Source organism: Hirundo rustica, chromosome 1 (assembly GCF_015227805.2).
Source record: "Hirundo rustica isolate bHirRus1 chromosome 1, bHirRus1.pri.v3, whole genome shotgun sequence".
Taxonomy (NCBI): Eukaryota; Metazoa; Chordata; class Aves; order Passeriformes; family Hirundinidae; genus Hirundo; species Hirundo rustica.
This window is the reverse complement of record NC_053450.1, coordinates 134,548,588-134,569,310: the sequence shown is the minus strand read 5'-3', so window position 1 is coordinate 134,569,310 and position 20,723 is coordinate 134,548,588. Positions and strand designations below refer to the sequence as shown.

Below are 20,723 nucleotides of genomic sequence, written 5' to 3'. Positions count from 1 at the left end.
TTCAATTATTTATTTTTTGAAAAATCAGCAGTATTATCTTCATGAGACATGAATATGACATATAATATAACCCCTCAAATAAAAGGATTTTCCTTCAGTTTCTTTTCTTACAATTCACTGCTTACACAAAAAATAATTTTTTGCCTATACTCGAAAAGCTGAGGCTTGTAAGCACTTCTCACATCTCTGTCATTTTGATCTCTGCTCCTTCCCCTTGTCCCTAGATTTCTGGTAGAGCAGTACAAGCAAAGATTCAGCAGTCCTTGACCCACACACTTTGAACATCAGGGCTCCTGTACACAAACCAAACAAATCTTACTCAACTGAGGCATCAACATAGCTCTCCTTGGATCAGATATTAATGCAGGATAAACAGTTCTAGGAGGTGAAGCTCTGTTCCTTAGCTAGCATCCATCGTACACCTGTTCTGTTGGTGCTGGTGTCTTCTGGGGTTAGAAAGGGAAATGTGTGGAAACTCACGCAGGTGTGCATATGGATCTCTGTGGATATGTGTAGGTGCATATAGAGCTGAGTCCTGATGGGCAGGATTAGAAAGAGGAGCAAACACTGTCTAACACCAAAGTTTCTTTCGTTCTGCCCAGCTCTGGAGAAGTTCAGAACAACAGAAGAGGGACATGGAACACCACCTACTTCTCACATACCCTTCTTAAGATAGAGGGTAAATAGGCAAGGGGAAATAAACAAAGCAAAAGAGAGCGTCTGCTCCTGTGTGAAAGCATGCCTGGGCTGCAGAAACTCAATGGCCTCATTTGTATTTAGAGATTGTCATTGGGGTGACTTTGTTTTCTACAGAGCCTGGCCAAGTTATCACTTTTTCTCTCCTTCTCCAGACAGAGTAGGCTTTAAGACTTCATTTTGATATGCCCTCATAATATTTTTTTTTAATAATACAATTTAGTCTAATTATACAGCAGACTTGTTGATAATGTAATTTGACTGTTTGGAGTATTTAGGATTTCTCTCCCAGCCCTGCCGAATTTGTGTGAGAGGTTTGTCTACACAAGGAAATATCAGCACAAATTTGACAGCCAGTACAACACATGGAACAATGAGGGAGAGGATGTAGATGTTTGGAAGATACCATTTGTATGCTGATGGGCTCAGGAACCATTTTCCACCATAAACCAGTGTGTGTGCAGTGCACAAAGTCAGTGCCAGAAATCCCAGTTTGGACTAAAGAACAAGGAAGGAAAAAAAGGAGGAAAGAAATGGAGGTTAAAATAGTAAATTAAACGAGAACAAATGCAAATTTAAGGACACAGGAAGATTTGTGGCATGTACCAACTTGGGGACTGGTGAAATCAAACTGTTTTATATAACATAAATTTTCTTATTAATAAAAAAAAACCCAATTAAAATGGATATAGATTAATTGGTTTGGTTTTTTCCCTCCATCAATAACCCTTATAATATTTCCTAGCTCACATGTACTGCCTAATGGCTGTCATATTTGTGAAAAAGCAGAGAAAATGCTGACATTCAGTAGAGAGATCCAAGATTTTTTTATGCTCTAGTGCTAATCCATCCAGAAGTATCATACTGTGCAAGTTTTTTGCCTTGATAAAACATTCATTGATAGTAATTTCCCCTTCTCCTGCCTCCCCTCCCCTCCAGCGCAGCTCCTGCAGAGGCACGGCAGCTTGCACCAAACTTCTTCCAAATGGAGAGCTGAGATTATAGTGTTACCAAGGGCAGCCCATTTATAGTCACAGCAGTTTTTACAGTCTGCAGAAATTGCAGATTCTCTTTAGATGCTTGGCATGGAGAAGATGTGAGTTATAAAGTAATTTTCAGATCCCTTTTAACTGAATTATCTTGTGAACCAAAAAAATTACCCCAATAAAATGTCTACACTATTTTGTGACTTAGTACAATTGTGGAATTGGATGTCGAAGTCAGCTTTCTCTTTCTCATTTAGGAGCTCACATCATCCCAGGTTTCTCATGTTAATGCTGTTGTACCATAAGCAGCCATCAGAGAAGTTGTGGGGTTTTATAGCTCTATGGCCATGTAGATGCATTTTTTCACTGTGTGATGGTGGATAATGCACAGATCACATTTTGAGATACTAATGTAGGAAAGCCATAAGTCTCCAGTAAACCTGCCCATGACCACTGTTGATCAGGGAAGGAGGCTTTTTTAGAAGAAGGTTTTCTAGAGATGGTATTCTTACCTGAACAAATCGAAATTCTCGCCAGTTGACATTGTTGCTGACTGAAGGCAAGGAAGTTATTCCCAGAAGAACAAATAAAAAATATCCTAAAATTCCCAAAGCCAAATAAGAGTCACTAATCCAGGCATTAGTGTGGTCAAGTGGTTCTGTTTTATTGTTCAGTGCCTGAAGAAAAGAAGACCAGGTGTATTTTAGTGATAGCAGTTTTAGCACCAGTAAGTAGAAAAAGTTTCCTTACAGGTAAGTAGGAAATGAGTGTTATACATTAACTCTCTGGTCATCAGAGATTTACTCTGAACGCCTGCTCAAAAAGCAGGAGAGGAATTAAATTACATTTACATTCCATGTAACTGTAATTGAGGTACATATTTTACTCTTCTGTAGACCTGTTGAAGAGAGATATGTGATTCTTTGTTAAGTGAGATCAGAAAGTCATAATATATTCTATTCTTGAAGGTATATGAAGAAATAGTGTTTACATTTTCCCTGATTATTTTGTTAATATGTCAACTATCAGGAGGAAGACAGAGGCCAGAAATCTCCTCAGCTCAACATTATATCAACAAAATGTAGCTATATCAATGTCTAAAAAGAAACACAAGCTATGAATATTACTCTGTTTTAAAGAACATTGCACTGTCCACATGGATTTCTGAAGCTCAAGATAGATGATAGTATTTTAATAGGGCCAGAAGAAAGGAAGACTTAGAGCACAGAACAGAACTTACCTGGGTGATGATTCCTTTGCTGGCTCTCCAACTTACGAAGGCACGCATTGGGGTAACAAGAGTGAACACAACGTGCAGGGAAGCAAATGCCAAGGCTATTAATCCAAGTTGTTTCCTACACAGCATCCATTTGTCCAGCCAGTCTGGAAAACGGCGGTATTTGGTACCTCTGTATAACTGAATAATTGCAGCAAATATACCAGGAAGATAAACCAAGGCAAGAAGGATGAGTGCCATTACAGGACAGATCCGATTTGGAATGGTAATTGCAATAAAAAATGAAAAGTTATTGTTTTCATAAATGTAAGTGTAAATTACATCAAGAGCCAAACAATAGAAGAAGAAGAATGCAGCTAGGCCAAGGGACAAAAAGATGGGAAACTTCCACATTGGAAAGAGTTGCAGAGGGTAATTTTCTATTTCCTGAGCAGCCAAGAGGGATCCCTTATCTAGTGGATTGAGACCCAGTGCGCGAACAATATTCATGACCATCTCTTTAGCTTCCACATCATCTCCACAGACAAACACCTGCGGACAAAAACAAACAGAAGTCCATTTTTTAACATATTTTTGTGACTTCTCTAGTGCCATCTGCCTGGATATGGACAGTGAGCACAAGCTTCCTAGGCTGCTTCTTTGCTTAATTGGCTTACTGCTGACCTCAATTAATATAGGCAAAAAAAAAAATAGCCTATAGGTACTTTTGGCAAACAAGTCAAAGAACTTTGAATATGATTTTTTACTTAAAGGAAGAAGATTGTTTCAAGTGGCAAAATTTTATATCTGGAAAGAACAAGGCATAACAGGCTTAGTATATGTTTTGAGTAGAAGACTTGACACACTTTTCTGAAGATCTGCAAGTAGTTTGTAAGCACAAGATTTTATAGGATTAATCGAAGCAAAATTTTCAACAGCAGTAAGTAAGAGCAAAATTTTCAGTTGCTGCTATAGTGGTCCATAAATACTCCAGGGAAGTGAGGACAGAGATCTTTAAAATATGATTTCCCTGTCACAAAAGTAAATATTAATTCTTTCCAGGTCTAGTAAAGCAGTGAAGAGGCAATCTTTTCTGTGAGTGTGTAAGACAATAATCCTTTTGGAACTAGGAGAAAGGGGGCAATTTCTGCTCTTGCTGAGATCGTGAGGGCTTATAGTACCTAGGCTTGGAATCCCTTGGGTCTCTAGCCAAAACCATTCATCTTAGCCGTGGAGAGCAAAGTTAGCAATGGTTTGAGTAGATGGATGATTTCATGTGTTGAGAGAGCACTGTCTTTTGAAGTGGCAGAAAACAGGGCCATAATAAATTATTTGTCTTCAAGTAATCTGTGGCATTGCTTCCTATGGCCAACTCTGTGCTTGTTGGCCTGTGGCTGAGGAGCTGGTTAAAACAGTTTGCACACATTGATGTGTTAAACTTAGGTGGTGATGATTTAAAAAAAACCTTTAGTAATTTATTCACTTTTCAGCATACCTCTTTTGCCATACTCATTATTCCGTCATATCCCTTGCTTCCCTTGTTTTGCTTTCTTAATTTTATTCTTGCTTTGAAAATTCTTCCTATCTCATTTTTGTTTAACTTTACAACTCTGATGAACACTTGATGTAACCATCCTGATCCGTTGTCTCTCTTGTAGCTTTGCTGTCTTTCTTCTCTTGCTTCTCTAGTGTCTCAAAACGCCTTTCTGAGTTCAGAGGCAAGCTATTTATATTCCTTGTCATGCCATTAAAAAAATCAAAGTAAATTTTAGCTCACTTTTAGTTTGAAATGGGAGATAATAGTCAAAATACCATCTCTGCCTAATTCCAGTGTGTTTTGTGTAGCTGACAAGAAGCCACGCCCTTGTGTAACTCTGTGCAGAGGCAATCCCTGTTGCCCAGCCTTACCTGCCGGCTTGCATCCAGCGTGCCTGACTGCAAGGCCCAGGCTGACACGGTGTTGAAGGCTTTCACAACCTTACTGCCCGGCAGCAGCTGAGCCAGGTGCTCTGCGTTGGATTCAGGATACTGGTTTAATTTCAAGTTGTTGCTTATGTCCACCAAGACTTTTCCACGGAGAACTTCTGCTAGTGGTGTGAGAAAGTTGTAATGCTGCCTCTGGATTGCTATAATGATGATGGCAGCTTTCTGCGCTGCCTCTGTGTGGCCCAACACCTCTGCATCCTTGGGAATCAGATTGGATACCTGGGTGCTTCGGCTTCCATACACCACGGAGTAGCCAGACTGAATCATCTTCTGCCCCAGAGCTCGTCCAAAATCTCCAGTTCCAAATATGCACACTGTCCCTCTTCTGTTAGGAGTGTTAGGAGCCAAAGCCATTATGTCAGAAGAATTTTTGTTCATCTGTTAAACAAAACAAGTAATCAGAATGAGCCAAGCAAAACATCAATCTCTTGAAAATAAAAGGTTTGTGCTTACTCTGGATGTACAAAATAGACATCTTAGCCTCTTATTCTCCTTTAATATGATTCCTGCACATTCTTCTCAATACATACTCTCAGAAGATTTATGTACAGTTTTTTAAAAATCATTCTGAATATTCAGTCCTCCATCTCTTACAGCACTCTCTTTTCCATCCATTTTATGGATTTTAGCATCCAACTGAACTGTTTCAGTTTTCCTCTCTCAAGGAGAAAATAGGAGGAAAAGACACAGGAGCAAGGGTAGCACACTTCTCAGAGTAATTGCTGCTTACTTATGCTATAGAAAAGCATTGAGGAGGAGTCTGTTTCTAATCAGATTAGAACTTGGAAGGTCTTTTTCAAAATACTTGGTGAAGGGTTATTATAAAAGGTACCTATAAACCTATCTGTTGTTCTCAGTATTTCCTTAATGCAAGTAGTCAGTGCCAGTTTGTTTTATTATTGCTCTTCAATTTCCTGAAGAATGTTCCATGAAGCATTTGGACAGTGGACTTGAATATTTCATGTTGAAAATAGATTTTTGATATTTATATATTACTCATAGTAAAATTCTCTTTGAGGTTTTATCTTTCTTCCTTTATCACTGTACCTGGCAACTTCAAAGTCTTTAATGTATTATCGATGCAATTGCAAGTGTGTTCGCTCTGTACTTGCGGAGTGAGACCCATGATACAAATACAGAATCAAAAAGGTTTGTTCCATAGGTCTTGCAGTAGGTCCACATGCTGTCCTCCCTTAACAAAAGGTGAACTCAGAGCAGAAAACCTAAGACATCCAACGGGAGACCCCGGTCTCAGGGTCCATCTATGAGACAGACCTGTCTGACTCATCTCTTGGGCTGTCCATCAATTTGGTACTTAGAGCAGCAATTTAATTTGCAGGAGCCCCAATTCAAGTCTTTTACTCCCTCATAGCTAACTGTCCTAATTAGTGCTGTGGGAATAACAGGTTTTAAAATCTGTGGTAAAGAAATGCTTGAAATGGTTAGCTAGAACCAAAACAACTTTGCTCTTGTTTATGAACCTTTTGCTTACATTCTCCTGTGAAGCACCATTCAGAATGCTTTTTAAAAACACTGAGATGATGTTCTTCACTTTCTTTTGTGTTTTCATCTAGCCAGAACAATTTTGGCTTTTTAAAAATCTAACATGATTTTAAATTATTTGACCCAAAACTTGCATTTGTTTGGTAAATGAAAAAAAATCAAGTCTCAGCTCCCCCCTACCTGCCATGACTTAGGGATAAGAGCTATGAGTCAAGGATGCAAACAGCTGTGTCCTGTGCTGTAGCGTGCAACCTTTGCTAGCAAAATAGACACATAAATTCCTATTCTGAGAATCACATGTGAAGATTTTGCCTTGGACTACTTCTGTATGTAGTTATGGAGCCCTCAGCTGATATCAGTGCCTGCCCAGCTGCATTCTTGCACTGAGCTGTGGGAGCGCCGCTTTAGAGAGGTGCCAAGGCAGTTGCTTCTGGTCATTAGGGCAGGCGAGGATTCAGGCAGAGAGGGGCTCACCACCTGAGTGCTGGAGGATCTGTGTGGCTCAGACAGGTCCCACAGGAGGCTTTGCAGTGCAGCAGGGTGTTAACCCTGGCTCTCTGCAGCTGGACTCCATGTACTTTCGCAAGTAGTACACTGAGCATGAAAATAGATCCTCAAAGGGACCCATGTGAATGTGTCTTGCATATTTGTGTGCTCTGACACGTGCATAAAATTGCTAAGTCCTTTCACATATTTGAAGATCATTTTCTGAGGGCTCTATTAATGTCCCAGGAGGCTCTAATATGACTAAAGCTATGAAATTCCTTTCTGGGGATAGTACGTATTTCAAAAATAACAGAAGGGTTGCTTATGAAATATTAATAAATGGTCACTCACTACCTAATAAGATTCAACTCTCTTTCTCTAATTTTAGGTTTTAACAAAGTGCTCTGCTATCTAAAATAAAAAGTAAAACTTATTTGTAACATGCAGTCATCCAGTTAAAAACATCTGTATTTGTCCTCAAGGAATCCTCATGTTGTTGCTGAGTGAACTGTGCAATTCATTCTCCTCTCCAAACTAGGGCTGGAAAAAACCAAAACTCACATGGATGATATCAAGTGTTATATTTGGTCGATCAGTCAAGTTATGTTTTGTTTGGGCTTATAAACATATTTAATGAATCCATAAGTGAGAAATAAGTCTATAAATTACTTCCATTGTTCATTTATACTGAACACCTCATTTACTAGTAAGCACTGAACTTGTTTTGCCAGAGAAGGAAAAAAAAGAGGGAGATAAAAAGAAAAAATAATGGAAGAAATGGGGGTTTTTTTCAAAATATGGTCTCCTGAAGTGCTATCTAAGATGTAAAGGGAATGTACAAGGCATAGAAAGCTGAAGACAGGTAAGGTTTTCTTTAGTATTTGTGGTCTAATATAGCTTAATACCATTTTTAACAAGAGAGATAATTTGCTTGAATAAATTGTGCAGAATTCACCTTTTATTTGTAAGAGATAAGGATGCCCATAGCTGTTATGAAAACACACATTATATATTAGAAATAAACTATTCACCAATGAACTCTTTAACAAATTAATTATATTGTAAAACTGATAGTGCATCCGTTATTTCTGAAAATCACGTGTAAGACAAGGCAAATTTACTTTTAAATTCTGGGTCTTCTGGACCATGCCTTCTTCTAAAAAATACAGTAATTAAGTTAATTTTCTCTATAGAATCCTTCTTTTTCTTCCTTTCAACATGTCTGTGTGTCAGGTGGCTCTAACTGAACTAAAAGAAGGTTGTAGGCTTGGCAGTGAATGTCTGGAGGTTACTTCAGGCAGTAGGATATGAGCATATTGAGAGTGCATAGACACATCCTGGCACTGCTGTGTGTGTTTGAAGAAAATGCAGCATCTTATGGCAGCTGTGTGGTTGTAAAGTCAAAAGAAGGAAATTGGACTCCCAGATTCATGACAGCAGTAGCTGGAATCTAAGAAGGTAGTAATTTTCTATAGAACGAGGTGTTCTAATGTGGTGTATCAGCAGGAAATATGGGAAGCAGAAATATATCACAAGGGGCACGAGGTTTTTGTTAACTGGGAGCTCAGCCCAAAGGCTGACACTGGGCTGTCACTCAGCAGCTGGTGGCAGTGGAGCTGTGCTCCATGCCCATGGGTTATGCTGGGTGTTCTCAAAGCCCCAGAAGAAAGCAGAAATATCAGCAGAGAAACATGCAGTAATCATTAACTGTTCTTTTACATATGTAGCTGTATATTATCCGAGAAAAAGCCATAGAGATTTGTGTTCATACGTAATATTTTTCCTTATATCCATCTCTCTAACATTTGAGCGCTGGTAATGCCTTTTGTTATTTGAAAGAAAATCTGTGTAGGCTTCTGAAATAATTAACTGTGTCTTTTCTCCTCTGCATTGTTGCCATATTCTTCTACACTGGGTTATTTTATTTTAAGGAAAATGGTGGTAATCTCTCAGTTTTCTTGGTCAGTTAAGGTAAAAGAAGATGCTGAAAGAAAAAAAGAAGTCACCTGCAACACTAATTTTTCTCCATTGCATAAACACTAAGGGGGAGTGAACAATGGGGAAGGTACAATGTTAGGTAAGCAGTTATATGGAAATACTTGATTATGTATGTATGAAATTGAATTAAGACAGGCCCATTGCTTTGTACATGGGAAAAAGAAGGAATATCCCAGTAGAAGCAATACCACAGATGAAGTACAATGCCAAAAGCGAAACGGAGGAGATGGGATGGATACTGGAAATATCAGAAAGATGGAACATGAAATGCAGATGGAAGATCAGTGGAATGATTCAGAAGTTAGAAAGACAAGATGAAAAGAGCAGGAAATAGTAATTTTACTATTAAATGTAAAAAATGTATTACATTTACTATTTAAATGTAATTTACATTTAGAAAAGGAACAAAGCAAATGGCTCTGGTTGTGGTCTCAGGAGGTCCTTTCTAAGGCAGAATGAACTGTGTTTAAACCAAGTCTGGCAGATGCTTGTTCTAACCTGTTTGTGAGACCTTCCTGTGTTGTGGATGCTGAAGCTCCTTGCTTACTGCTTTCTCAGCCATTTTATTAGGCAAATTTTTGTGAGCAATCTATATTGCCTCCCCCACAGTAGACACAGCTGTCAAAGCTGTCAATTTACTCCCCTTCTCTTTGCAGCAGCCTTTGTTGGACATGAAAGCTGTTACCATTCACCCTTTTCTCTAGAGATAAAACAGTCCCTTTCCTGCAACTTGTGTTTCTGAGAGTGGTGGTCTTTCTCATGGCTTTCTTCTGATCTTTCTAGGCTAAACTACTCCAGCTGTTAATTAAAAGTCTGGTGCTGACTGCAGTGTTGTCACAGAGATCTTACCAGATAGAAAAGGATTTCTTTAGTTGCCTCACAGTCCACAAGTAATCCTGCTGTCACATTTGTCTCATTCACAGTGAAGCCGGTTCAATAGTCAGCTTGTGATGCATTAAGGTGATGAGTGCTTTAACAAGGGGTGTGTGGCAACAGGGACCAAGATGTGGAGTGCAACACCTGGTGCTGAGTTCATGATTTACACACCATCCGTGTGTCAGATTTCCACCTTAGACTAACTACGATCTAGCACTGCAGCCTGTGTGCTCACTAGCAGCTGAATGCATTTGGGTCCACCTAAAACACATCTTCTGGCTCACCTTTTGTGGTAAGAAATCTAGTTCCATATGTTCCAAGATAACTCTGAAGCGTAAAGCAAAGCTTGAAATGTGGTGATCTGCTTCTACATCTGAGCAGAACTGAAATACCAATGCAAATGCATCCTCTTACGCCCAGTCCTTTAACTGGACTTCTCCCACGCTACTTGCTCCATCCTTGATTTCTGTAGTGTTTTCTGACTCAGAGCTGTACTGTGCACTTGTCCCCCTTGAATAGTACCATATTTTTTCAAACTGTAGCTTCAATTTGTCAAGATCATTCTGACTTCCAGGCTGTCCTCTAACTTGCTTGCAGCCATTTTCAACTTTGTCAGATTGTCAGCTTTAATGAGTAGTATCTATTCCAGTATCTATGCCATTTAATGAATGGAATAGGAGTTTTGCCAGGAGAAACCCCTTGTATATGTGCAGTAAATGCAGTGTTCTATTTTGACAATGGTTAACTGAAAGACTGAAAAATGTTTCTTTTGCTAGTTCCACAGAACCCTACCTTGTATTAGTTTAAACTAAACTGCATTTTTTTAGTTTGCTTTTGAAATTCTTTTCTATCATTTACCATACTAAAAAATTTGCTCATGTCAAGTTGTATAATTTCTGTGATTCACAAGACCTGTTATCCTTTTATAAGAAATAATGGGATTGGTTTGGAAGGACTTATTCTTGATTAATCCATGTGCCTATCATCTGTTTCTTTCTTATTTTCTGTTTGCTTCCTCTATTTGTTTTAGAATTGTATTTAAATGGATTATTTAAAAGGGCCATAGTTCTGCACCTCCTTTTTATTCTTACATTTAAAGGTAGCTGTTATTACCTTTCCAGTCTTTCAAAACTTTACCTGTTCCACACAATTCTTACATAGTAATTTACAACCATGGAAATCCTTCAGTTATCACCTGAATGGTGTGGGATGAATTCCATCAGCCTCACTGATCTCAGGTCATTTAACTCACATAAGCACTGCCTAATCTCATTCTTTTATCATTTAGCAAGTATTTCCAGCTCTTTGCTACTGATGTAAACTCTTCTGTCATGGTTGACCCTTCCAGTGAACAAAAGCAAAATACCCATTACAAAGATGGCTTTCTTGGAGTCATTAGTCATTAATTTCCCTCAGTTGAGTGGTGGATCAGTTCTCTTCTCCTTGATTTTTCTTTAACAGTTTATGTTTTTACAAGAAAATTTTTGTTATTCTATATGTACCTTACTAATTATATTTCTTTTTGTGCTGTGGCTTTTCAAATCATATCAACATATTGGCACGATTCTGTGCTTGTCCATAGATTTTGGGTTATGTGTATTATTTGAATTTGAAGTTTGGAAGAACTGACAGCTCCAGCCACGTGGCTCTCTTATGGCAGTCCTTTCTCTGCATTACAATCTTTTTGTCTCTGCTTTTAACAGAGTTTCCTTAAGCAGCTGCCAATTTCCTGACCTCATTTTCTTCACAAATTGTACTTCTCATGTAACATCACCTTCCCACCCTCAGAATCAAGTATACCCTGCTTGTTATTCTGCTAGGGGAACAAATCCATTTTTGAGCACCTGATGTTTCTCGGTCGCCTGTGATGGCTCGACACAGAACTTCTGCATTTCCCCCTCTTTTTCCACAATCTTCTACTGAGATTATATTCTTTTATCTCTTGATTCAGGGCAAAAGTTTAGAGGACAAAGCAGGATATAAGGACTATGAGAAGAGAAAAAGCCAAAGAAATTTGACCTGTTGCCGTGTAAAAGAAAGTTTTATAAGTAGGTTATGGTAGGTCATGGTGTTGCATACTATGGGAACTAGTGCTGGGATATACAACACTGGTCCACGTATATTTCTCCTTTTTTTAAATGTAGTTATTTTTTCAAGGTCATAGTAAAAAAATTTAATCCCAAAGGTGGACATTGGGATACACAACAAATATTATAGGATTTTCACTATAAAAATGATGTGTCAAAGGCCTTCTTTTTATGTAAACAAATTATTTTTACTTCTCTTTCCATGTAAATAACAGCAAGGATTCTGTTACTCTATGCAAATAATAGAGAGTGTTAGGGATGGGAATGGCCTTTCTGGAGCAGCTTGCCATTGCTCCAGTACAGCATTCTGTAGGAGGCAAATAAAAGTCCTGACATAATACATCTTGCTCATTATATAGCATGCTGAGTGTAGATTCGTATGTGTGAATTCATATAGGGTTACACAGAAGTCATGACAACAGTATTGATTGCATATTCCAGCAATTCTTTGTAGTAGAATATGGGTATGGAATCTGTCTTCTAAGTTCACCTGACCAGAAAAACCTTGTTTTTCCATATTTCAAAAGGGTTATTCTTCTATAATGATGGAGAAACACTTGGATTGACAGCTGGGAGCTTATTAAATTGGTTCATTGCACAGATGAACTCTAATTGTACCTTGCTGCATGGAGAAGTTAATTCTTCTCTTGGGTTCACTAACCTGTGATGTTTAACTCCGCTTGTACAGCAGTGAATCTGGGACATCTGGGACAAGCAGTTTGGGTTCAGACTATGCCCTCATTTTAAAATACCCACATGACTTCTTACATCACACCATAACCACACTGCTCTTTTAATACGTAGGATTTAGCTGGATTTTTGTTTGTTTGTTTGTGTGGTTTGTTTTTATTTTTGTTTTGTTTTGGTTTTTGGCTTCTGTATCTTTTGTTTTCATTACAGCAAAAATCAGCTGAGCTTTCTCACACAGCATCCACATAGATAAGTCCTCAAGCTTCTACTAGAGGCTTTTGTCAGTCAAAATTCTGTGTCTCTCTAGTCAGGAAACACCTGGAAGCATCCAGCTCCTTACATGGATTCAGGACCTCACTTACATAGTTTGAACAACTCAGGCAGGGCTGAGCACATGACAACTCATTTCAATAACAGAGGTTCAGAGCATTCTCTTCCAAAACATTTTGAAAAGAGTCCACCACCACTACAGAGAGCAAGCCCTGAACACTGTTGGACTTGATGTTATTATTCATTTCAATTTTGTTGGGCTACAGCGAGCTGATCTTGAGTTGGTATTTAGTGTTGAAATGGTGAAAATAAACTCTTGTCTCATGTCCTGCAGACCTTCCTCATATATCTTTGAACAGACCAAGCAGGTTCAGTCAGGTTTGCTCTCCTGATGCCTCCTGCACACCTAATCCCTCCCTCACTGATAAACATCCATTCTTCTCAATTATGGTTGAGCATGCCTGGTAACCACAGTGCTTTGACACCATCCCAATGGCGTGTACTTGTGCTGGTGGCAATAAGGGGCACTGCCTATGACCAAACGTGCCAAAGGCAGTGGACATGGGCAGGATTACTTTTTTATTTACTTACTTTATTTTTTTAAGTATTGGGCCTCCGTTTCTCATTGTTTCCTTTAAATTCTACGCACCTGTGGGTGGGCATGGTGAACCTGAACCAAATAAGTAAATGGGTACATATGTTTTTTTGGATTTATACTTTTTCTCTGATAATTCTTAGTTTTCCATACTGTCAAGTTCTCCAAAGTTAAACACTTCCTTTCTCAAATAGAGTTAATTCTCATTATTGTCTTAAATGTATATTGCATGTACTGGCAAACAGAAGTCATCCCCAGCTGCAAGGGATTTTTTGTAAATAAGACTTCTGCTTTATCTTGTAATCTATGATAAAAAGGTGTATATTAGATAAAAATACCATAATACAGTAAAATTACACATGGCAGGGCATTAAATATAGTACAAAAAGAGAGAAATTATTACTTTATTGCTTGAATAAGTAGTACTGCATATTTGGAATAATTTATGAAGTATTTAATACATGCTTATATACAGTAATGCTGTTGTAATGTGGAAAACAGGTGAAATGAGATTTAGAAATCCTCCCCAGAAAGACAGGTATGCTACTCTGAGGCAATCCCATTTACTTAAAATTTCATTTTACTATTCCCACAGAGAGAGGAAGAACACACTCTATAAAAAATACTGTTTATTATAAGCTGACAGCTGTGGAACCAAATCTGCCCTAAATTACAAATTGCATTTTCTGTTTCTAGATACACCTAAAGCTAAAAAGCATGTGGCTAAACTACGGTCCCATGATTAATCCAGTACTTAAACACAAAGGAAAACAGAAGAATAGCTCAAAAAAACTATTACAAAAAATTAGTCATGAATTTTCTTTCAATCAAATTGAGTGTCTGCTGTTCTCAGCAGAAAATCCTGGGCTCCAAGTTTTGACAAAGCTGATACTTTTTTTTTGGTTTTTTTTTTTTGAGACAATAAATCCTCCTATGGAGGACATTGCATTTCCCACCTCATCGCTTTTTATCAGGAGTACACTAAAACTGCCAGGAGGCTCTTCAAACAGATAAAATATAGTCCTAAATGGATGTGCTTAATGTTGTCTAAATCATAGCAAAATACTGAGAGGGCTGGAAATCTCACCACCTGCAGGTGCTCCCATAGATACATAATACACAGCTATAACTTGAGTAATTTCTTCAGTCTCTTCAGGGCTGTTGTTCTATTTTGAGGTTTGTAGGTAATAAACTTTAATCCAGCCTATTCGACTGCAAGAAGAATGAAAATATTTCTTAAAACACGTAAAGCTGAGCAAGTGTGAGGGAGAGAGAGACCTGCCTACAGTGCAGGGGCACTGGGTTTATCCCAGCTGGCCCAGGAGATGTTCTGAGGCCTTGAAAGCCATGCTTGCAGATCCACCAGGCACCTCTTGGATTCCTGTCGAGTCGTTCCCTCACTGTGAAGCTATTCTCTTGAGCCCCTTTTACCTGCCATTTAGAGACAGTAACAAGTAGCTGCATCTCACAGAGAAATAACACTAGAAATAATGAAGCCTGGCTTCCTAGGGGTTTGTGTTTCTTGGCTGATTACAGGCACTGATTGAAACTGTTTCTAATCACAGGAGATGACTCCTATAACATTTCTTCTAGGGGATTTTAGGTATTTCAAATGTATATAGTCATATTATACTCTTTCATTTTCCAGGTCTCTTCTGTGGGGTCTTCAGCTGCCCTCTTTCATGCAACATGAGAAGCGAGCACTCTGCCCTCCTGGAATATTTGTTTGAAATCATCACTAAAAAAGTGATTGAGGAACACACGTGAGACACGTACCTCTGCATGAGTGAGAGGATTTCTCACTTCCTGCAGAAAACAAGCTAAAGTAATGGACACCCTAAAATTTGTGAAGTACACACACCCAAATGCATGTCTGTACCACCAAAAGAGAAGGAAACGAGTGAGTGAAGCAGTTTTGACCCAATGTCATTGTGGTGTCTTGAAAGTAATGGAGAACAAGGCAGGAGATGTTACTTGGGAGGCTTTTACTGACAGCCATCAGTGCCGTGCAGTGAGACTGGAATAAGCTGAAATTACACCAGCAACCTACCAAACCCAGACCTTCTGAACACTAAAAATGTAAAAGTTCATGCCACATATTTATTATGAGCTCTAGGAGAGCATGAAAAGCCTGACTCTCTTCCCATTTACACTAATGAATTCTTGATTTGCAGTTCTCTTGCTTTTGAACTGGGTTACACAAGTGGGGAAATGAAGCCCAGTTGCTTTGTTGCACCTTTCACAAAAGAAAAGACAAGGTTTTCGCTGCAGCAACAATGTTCTTGACTGCCTTATGCTCTTAGAAATCTGAGAAGTGAGAATATGATGAAAGATTTAAGGAAAGAGAGCATGATGTTTTCTTGCCAAAACAAATAAATGTGGGTTTGCAACATTTCTGGAATGGGGCCAAGCAGATTTTACAGAAAGTTCATTGATCTATGTTTAAAGATATGACTGGACAATCCAAGACAGTGGATAAGTTCATCAGTTCCCTTACTCACTTGATGTAAAGTGTACTAACTATATTTACCTGCTCCTTTTGGTTTCCTTTCTTTATTTTATGTGGACTTGAACATTTTCCTCTCTCACTCTACTGAATTTGAGTGGCATCTGCAGAGACATGCCTGCCTCCAGGACAAAATGAGCCCTGATATTCTCAGAAGAAATTATTCCTCAAAAAAACCCCCCAAATAACTAACACCACCCCCCTCCCCCAAAACAAAACAAAAAGAAAGGCAGTGAGATATATATTTTTATATGCTACTGCATTTTTAAATAAAGAGTAATTCTTGTCAGGCAATCTTTTAAGTTCTTCTCAAGATGGAAGAAGTTCCCTTTCTTACTGAGCCACTGACTTCAAAACTCTTTAAGCAACAACCTTAAGTTACAGGCTTTGAAAGTTAATTGCTGAGAAGCCTGAATTTAGAAACATGCTTTTAAAATAGATGAAAAAATGCCAGTGATGGAATTAGTAAAAAACTGACAGAGTTGTTCAGGGCAGCACCAATGGTGAGAAAAAAGAAAGATCTAGGGTTTGTGATAATTTTGTTGTTGTTGTTTTTTAAATTTTTTTTTTTTTGCCAAAGCCTCCTTTGAGTTCAGCCCAGGTTTTGCAGATGCCCAAGCTGCTGCTGGTAAATCCTGCCTGGCAAGCAGGGATGGGTGTGCACAGCAGTGAGTCATTAGCTCCTCTCCCAGCCCAGATGTTGGTACCAATGACACCTCTCTGCCAGAGTACTGCCTTGAGGCACTGCTCTTGGGGCACAGCACTGCCCCCAAGTTGCTTACAGGGCAGCCAGAATTATCCTGTGCTACTGCATGGGGGACAGGAAACCTTACAAAACATCTCTTACAGATCCCTGCTGCCTGCGCCCTCTTACACACAGGCTGTGGCCTTCAGAGAGAACTCACCCTGATTTCTGTCTTCTACTTGCTCCTGGGTCTCAGTCAAGAGACTGTTCCTACCCTTGTGAAATATCTGGGGTTGAGGCAGGAGTCACTCTTGGTTCTACATGTCAAGACTGTACGTACAATAAGCAAAAAAAGGAGTGAAGGAAAAAGTGGATGTTTGCAACAGAGACAAATGAAAAGCTTTTTACTAAAGTTAGCTGAAGAGCAAAGAAGAAGGTGCCAGGAGGTACAAAACAAAGTGTCATGCTGCTTTTGTAATTGTCTAATTGGACAAAATAATTCCCTCCTGCAGGGTGACCCTCTCTTGCAGCTCTAGCAAGGAAATGCAATACAAAATAAGGAACTGAATTTTCTGAATAAACTCATTGTCTTTATTGAATTACCATTTTATGCTATTATGATTATTGCATAATTATCCACTTGTTGTGAGCACTCGTGTCTTTTTGCATATTTCCTGCTCTCACAGTCATCGTAGCATGGGACCACCCCAGAGAAATCATTTGTCAAACTATCCTCTGCTTTAATGATGCCAGAAAGTGTTTTTGCTCTTTGGCAATCAACTTCTCCACTTAATTTATTAGCTCTTAAGGCTTGTTTATCTAGAAGCCTCCAGAAACATGCTCACATAGTTGGCATCACTAAAGGGGACTGGCAGCAGTAAAACACTTTGATCCCAATCCTCAGGTGCAGTAACTTGTCTGAATTGGATGGCTAAGCCTTTTCACCATTGATCAAGCAGTTTGTAGCAGATTATTATAATTAAACACCTTTGAAATGCCAAGTTGTATGAAGCTCTGGAACAGTTCAGGTTTCAGAACTCGAATCAAATTTATTAATACTCTCATTTTTTAGGGATATCATGCTGTTTATGGAAGTGTTTTTTCTGTACATTCTTATTTGTCCTGGTGAGGCTGCTCTGCTTGGGAAAAGCACATGTAAGGAAATCCTCCATAGCTAAGAACCTGTCCTCACTCCGGAATTTTCCTCATGTTTTCCAAAGATAGTCATGGGAACTGCATGTCCCAGTGGAAGGTTAGACCAAGCCTTGCTGCTGAACCAGGCTGGTCTGTGTTGCTCTGCCAGTGCAACGAACCATGCAGCTCCGCCAAGCGTTGGAAGAGCAGTCCTAAGCCAGGTGGACTCCAGCGCAGTGCCACCACCAAAGTTGGGGTGTTTCTCTGGTAATCCCACCAGGAGAGACGGCACCGCCTCAGTTTAGTAAAGTAAACGAAAAAGCTGCAAGGCACCTTTGCAAATGAGCATCCAGGGCTGTACTCAGTAGTCCCTGTGAAGCTGGGAGGAAGCTTTGTCAGTCCTCTAATGAAGCTTTTGCTGGCAGCTGTTCCCTGTTTCCAGGAAGCACCAGTGCTTACCTGAGCTGCTGCCTGGCACAGTTCCAGCGCCCTGCCCAGACCTCTGCAGCTGGGAGGAGAGAGCTGCTGGGAGCCCAGAAAGGGCTCATGAGGACATTTGGGAGTTCAAGCAATGTTTGCAGATCCACCAGGCAGAGATCCACCAGGAGAGAGCTGTTGGGAGCCCAGGAAGGGCTCATGAGGACATTTGGGAATGCAAGCCATCCTTGCAGATCCACCCATTTCTCACAGCCTTGCCTACAAACGTCTAGTGAGTGAATTAAATGAGTATTTTATTGACAGTGCTCTCACTAAGGGGAGTACATGTTGGAGAAATTTTAAAAAAGAAGACATTATCTGGTTCTAAACGGTGATGTCAAAAGGGGGAAAACTCCCCAGTATTTTGTTTTAGAGCGTGCAGTGACAAAAAGCTCACCACATTTAAACTACAATAAGCATGCAAAGGTTATGTTTAAATATGTATCCCTACCTTTTCTTCCCAAAACCCAGCTTTTGAACCCCAGAGTCAATATACAATTGAAATCTGAATGGAATAAAAATAAAGTCAAAATACCAATGCCTATAGAATGTCTCACAGAAATAAAGATACTGGAAATGTTGCAGTTCCACTCTGCTAGTTCAGCAACCAAGATGAGAAAGGAAGAAATGTTGGCTCAAATCTTGAAGTTACCAGATAAAGAGGTTTAAACAAAAATAGACTGGGGAGCAGTGAAGAGACCTTAAAATATGTAGATTTTAATTACTCTGCCTGAACGCCTCATTTGCAGTCTGTATTTTTGAGAGACTGGGTTTATAGAGAGCACCCAATGCCCACAGTGATGAGGTTTTGGCTTTGGAGTAGCTCTGGTCTGGTCCTGTGAGCTTAATTGCAATTAGCTGGGAGATTGTTTTGTTTCACCCATGAGCAGCCAAGATTGCATGTCCTCAGCTACTCTGCAACGTGAGACATGGAGTGATACATGGTGGAGGGAAGCGGATTCATTCCCAAGTGAGCTCCTGCTTTGAGGCCAACTATTAGTGTAGGATACACACTTTGTTAATAATTTCTCAGCACAAAGTAGACCCCTCATCTGATTATAATTTCTGCCTGTAACTAGAAGTAACTAAAAAAAAATACCATCTGCCTAAAAATGTACAAATATGAAAAGTGCTCAATATATTTTTATGAGAAAATTCCAATATGGAGGAAGAAAACACAGTGATGGTTGATTTCCCAATGACTATTGCAATAATTTTGCATGTAGTTACAGTTCTACTTCGTGCTAGTCTAAATCATTGTTATTAACAAATCTAGGCTCTTCAGAAAGACCACTTCTAAAATAGAATTTTCATCTTCCACTAATTATATCATTTTATGAAGTCTTAACAGAGTTAAAAAAATTAGCCTACAGTCTGAGTGACAGTTTGTGTTACAGATTTAGAGAGGATATGAAATTTTTGTATATCAAAGCTGAAGAACAGTTCTGACAGCTGCAGATGTTCTCTGAATTAATAATGTGGAGCTGGTATAAGACAATATTTAAGAAAAATCCATTTCTTTCTGCAGCATTGAAGCCCCTTGCTTATAAAATATTAAACAGGATTAAAATTGGTATGCTGCTTGAATGGGAAGAAATAACTTGAAATCCACATATGAATCCAGAAGAGCAAAGAATCATTAGCTCCAGCTTTTATTAGTGATAACTTATAAATTGGGGTAAAACAACACCCTGCTCTTGCTGCTAAAATTCAAACCAATATTTTGGCTCTGGCATAGGAAAGAAGATATACTTTCTAGCTTCATTTTTTAAACCCTACAGACACAAACCCCTTTTGTGCAGAAGTTTTCTTCACTTTAACTAAAACAAAGAACCTCTGGAAGATTAAATAAGCTTGTTATCTGCTATGTATGCAGTATTAATTGACAAATCTGAAGTTCTGGTTTGTTCTGACTTAACAGATAAAATTACCTCTGTATTTCTCAGTGCTTCCTTATATCAGCTCTTAGTTACAAATAGGTTGCATAATGTGAAAAAAACCCCCAGGAGACATGGCCTGGCTTTGTGGTTTTTGTCTAGCAGAGAGAAAGGCTGGGCTAAAATTTCATCGAGAGACTTAAAAATTTAATTTCAAGCCCATCTAAACTTCTCAGGTTGACACTTTAGCCATTTTGTTCCCCATTCTCACCTGCAGAAATGAGAGAAACCTGTGTCATCTGTGTAAAACTTACCTGTGCACTCAACCTGATGCAGTCCCCCTAAGCAAGCCAATGCTTTCTCAGCTGGTGAGATGCTGTACATGGACCAAAGGAGACCTCAGGAGCTGCAGAGAGGTCCTGCTGCCTGGAGCAGACACAGAAACCCTGACAGCCCAGCTGGTATTTATCTAGTGGAAACCAGGGTGAGTGTACAGGGTAGGAATATCTGAGGGGATGTTGCAAGCCTTTTCAGTCTGTGCAGGATGAAAGAACTTCCCGTCAAAGTCTCAGGGAAAGTCCCAGCCCTTGTATTTACAGCTGAGGTGAAGCTGTTGTTGTTTTTGTCATGCTGGCACTGATTTGCCCCTTGGCTA

General features: G+C 39.3%; 1 protein-coding gene across 1 annotated transcript; it reads right to left on the bottom strand.

Annotated features, from left to right (window-relative positions):
- Positions 1-924: 924 nt before the first annotated feature.
- STEAP4 (STEAP4 metalloreductase) lies at positions 925-20,491 on the bottom strand. Its single transcript, XM_040075472.1, has 5 exons — positions 20,383-20,491; positions 4,807-5,262; positions 2,923-3,450; positions 2,195-2,359; positions 925-1,194 (listed from the first exon to the last, which is right to left on the bottom strand). The coding sequence occupies exons 2-5, from the start codon at positions 5,260-5,262 to the stop codon at positions 925-927; spliced, it is 1,419 nt and encodes a 472-aa protein (XP_039931406.1). The 5' UTR covers positions 20,383-20,491.
- Positions 20,492-20,723: the final 232 nt, after the last annotated feature.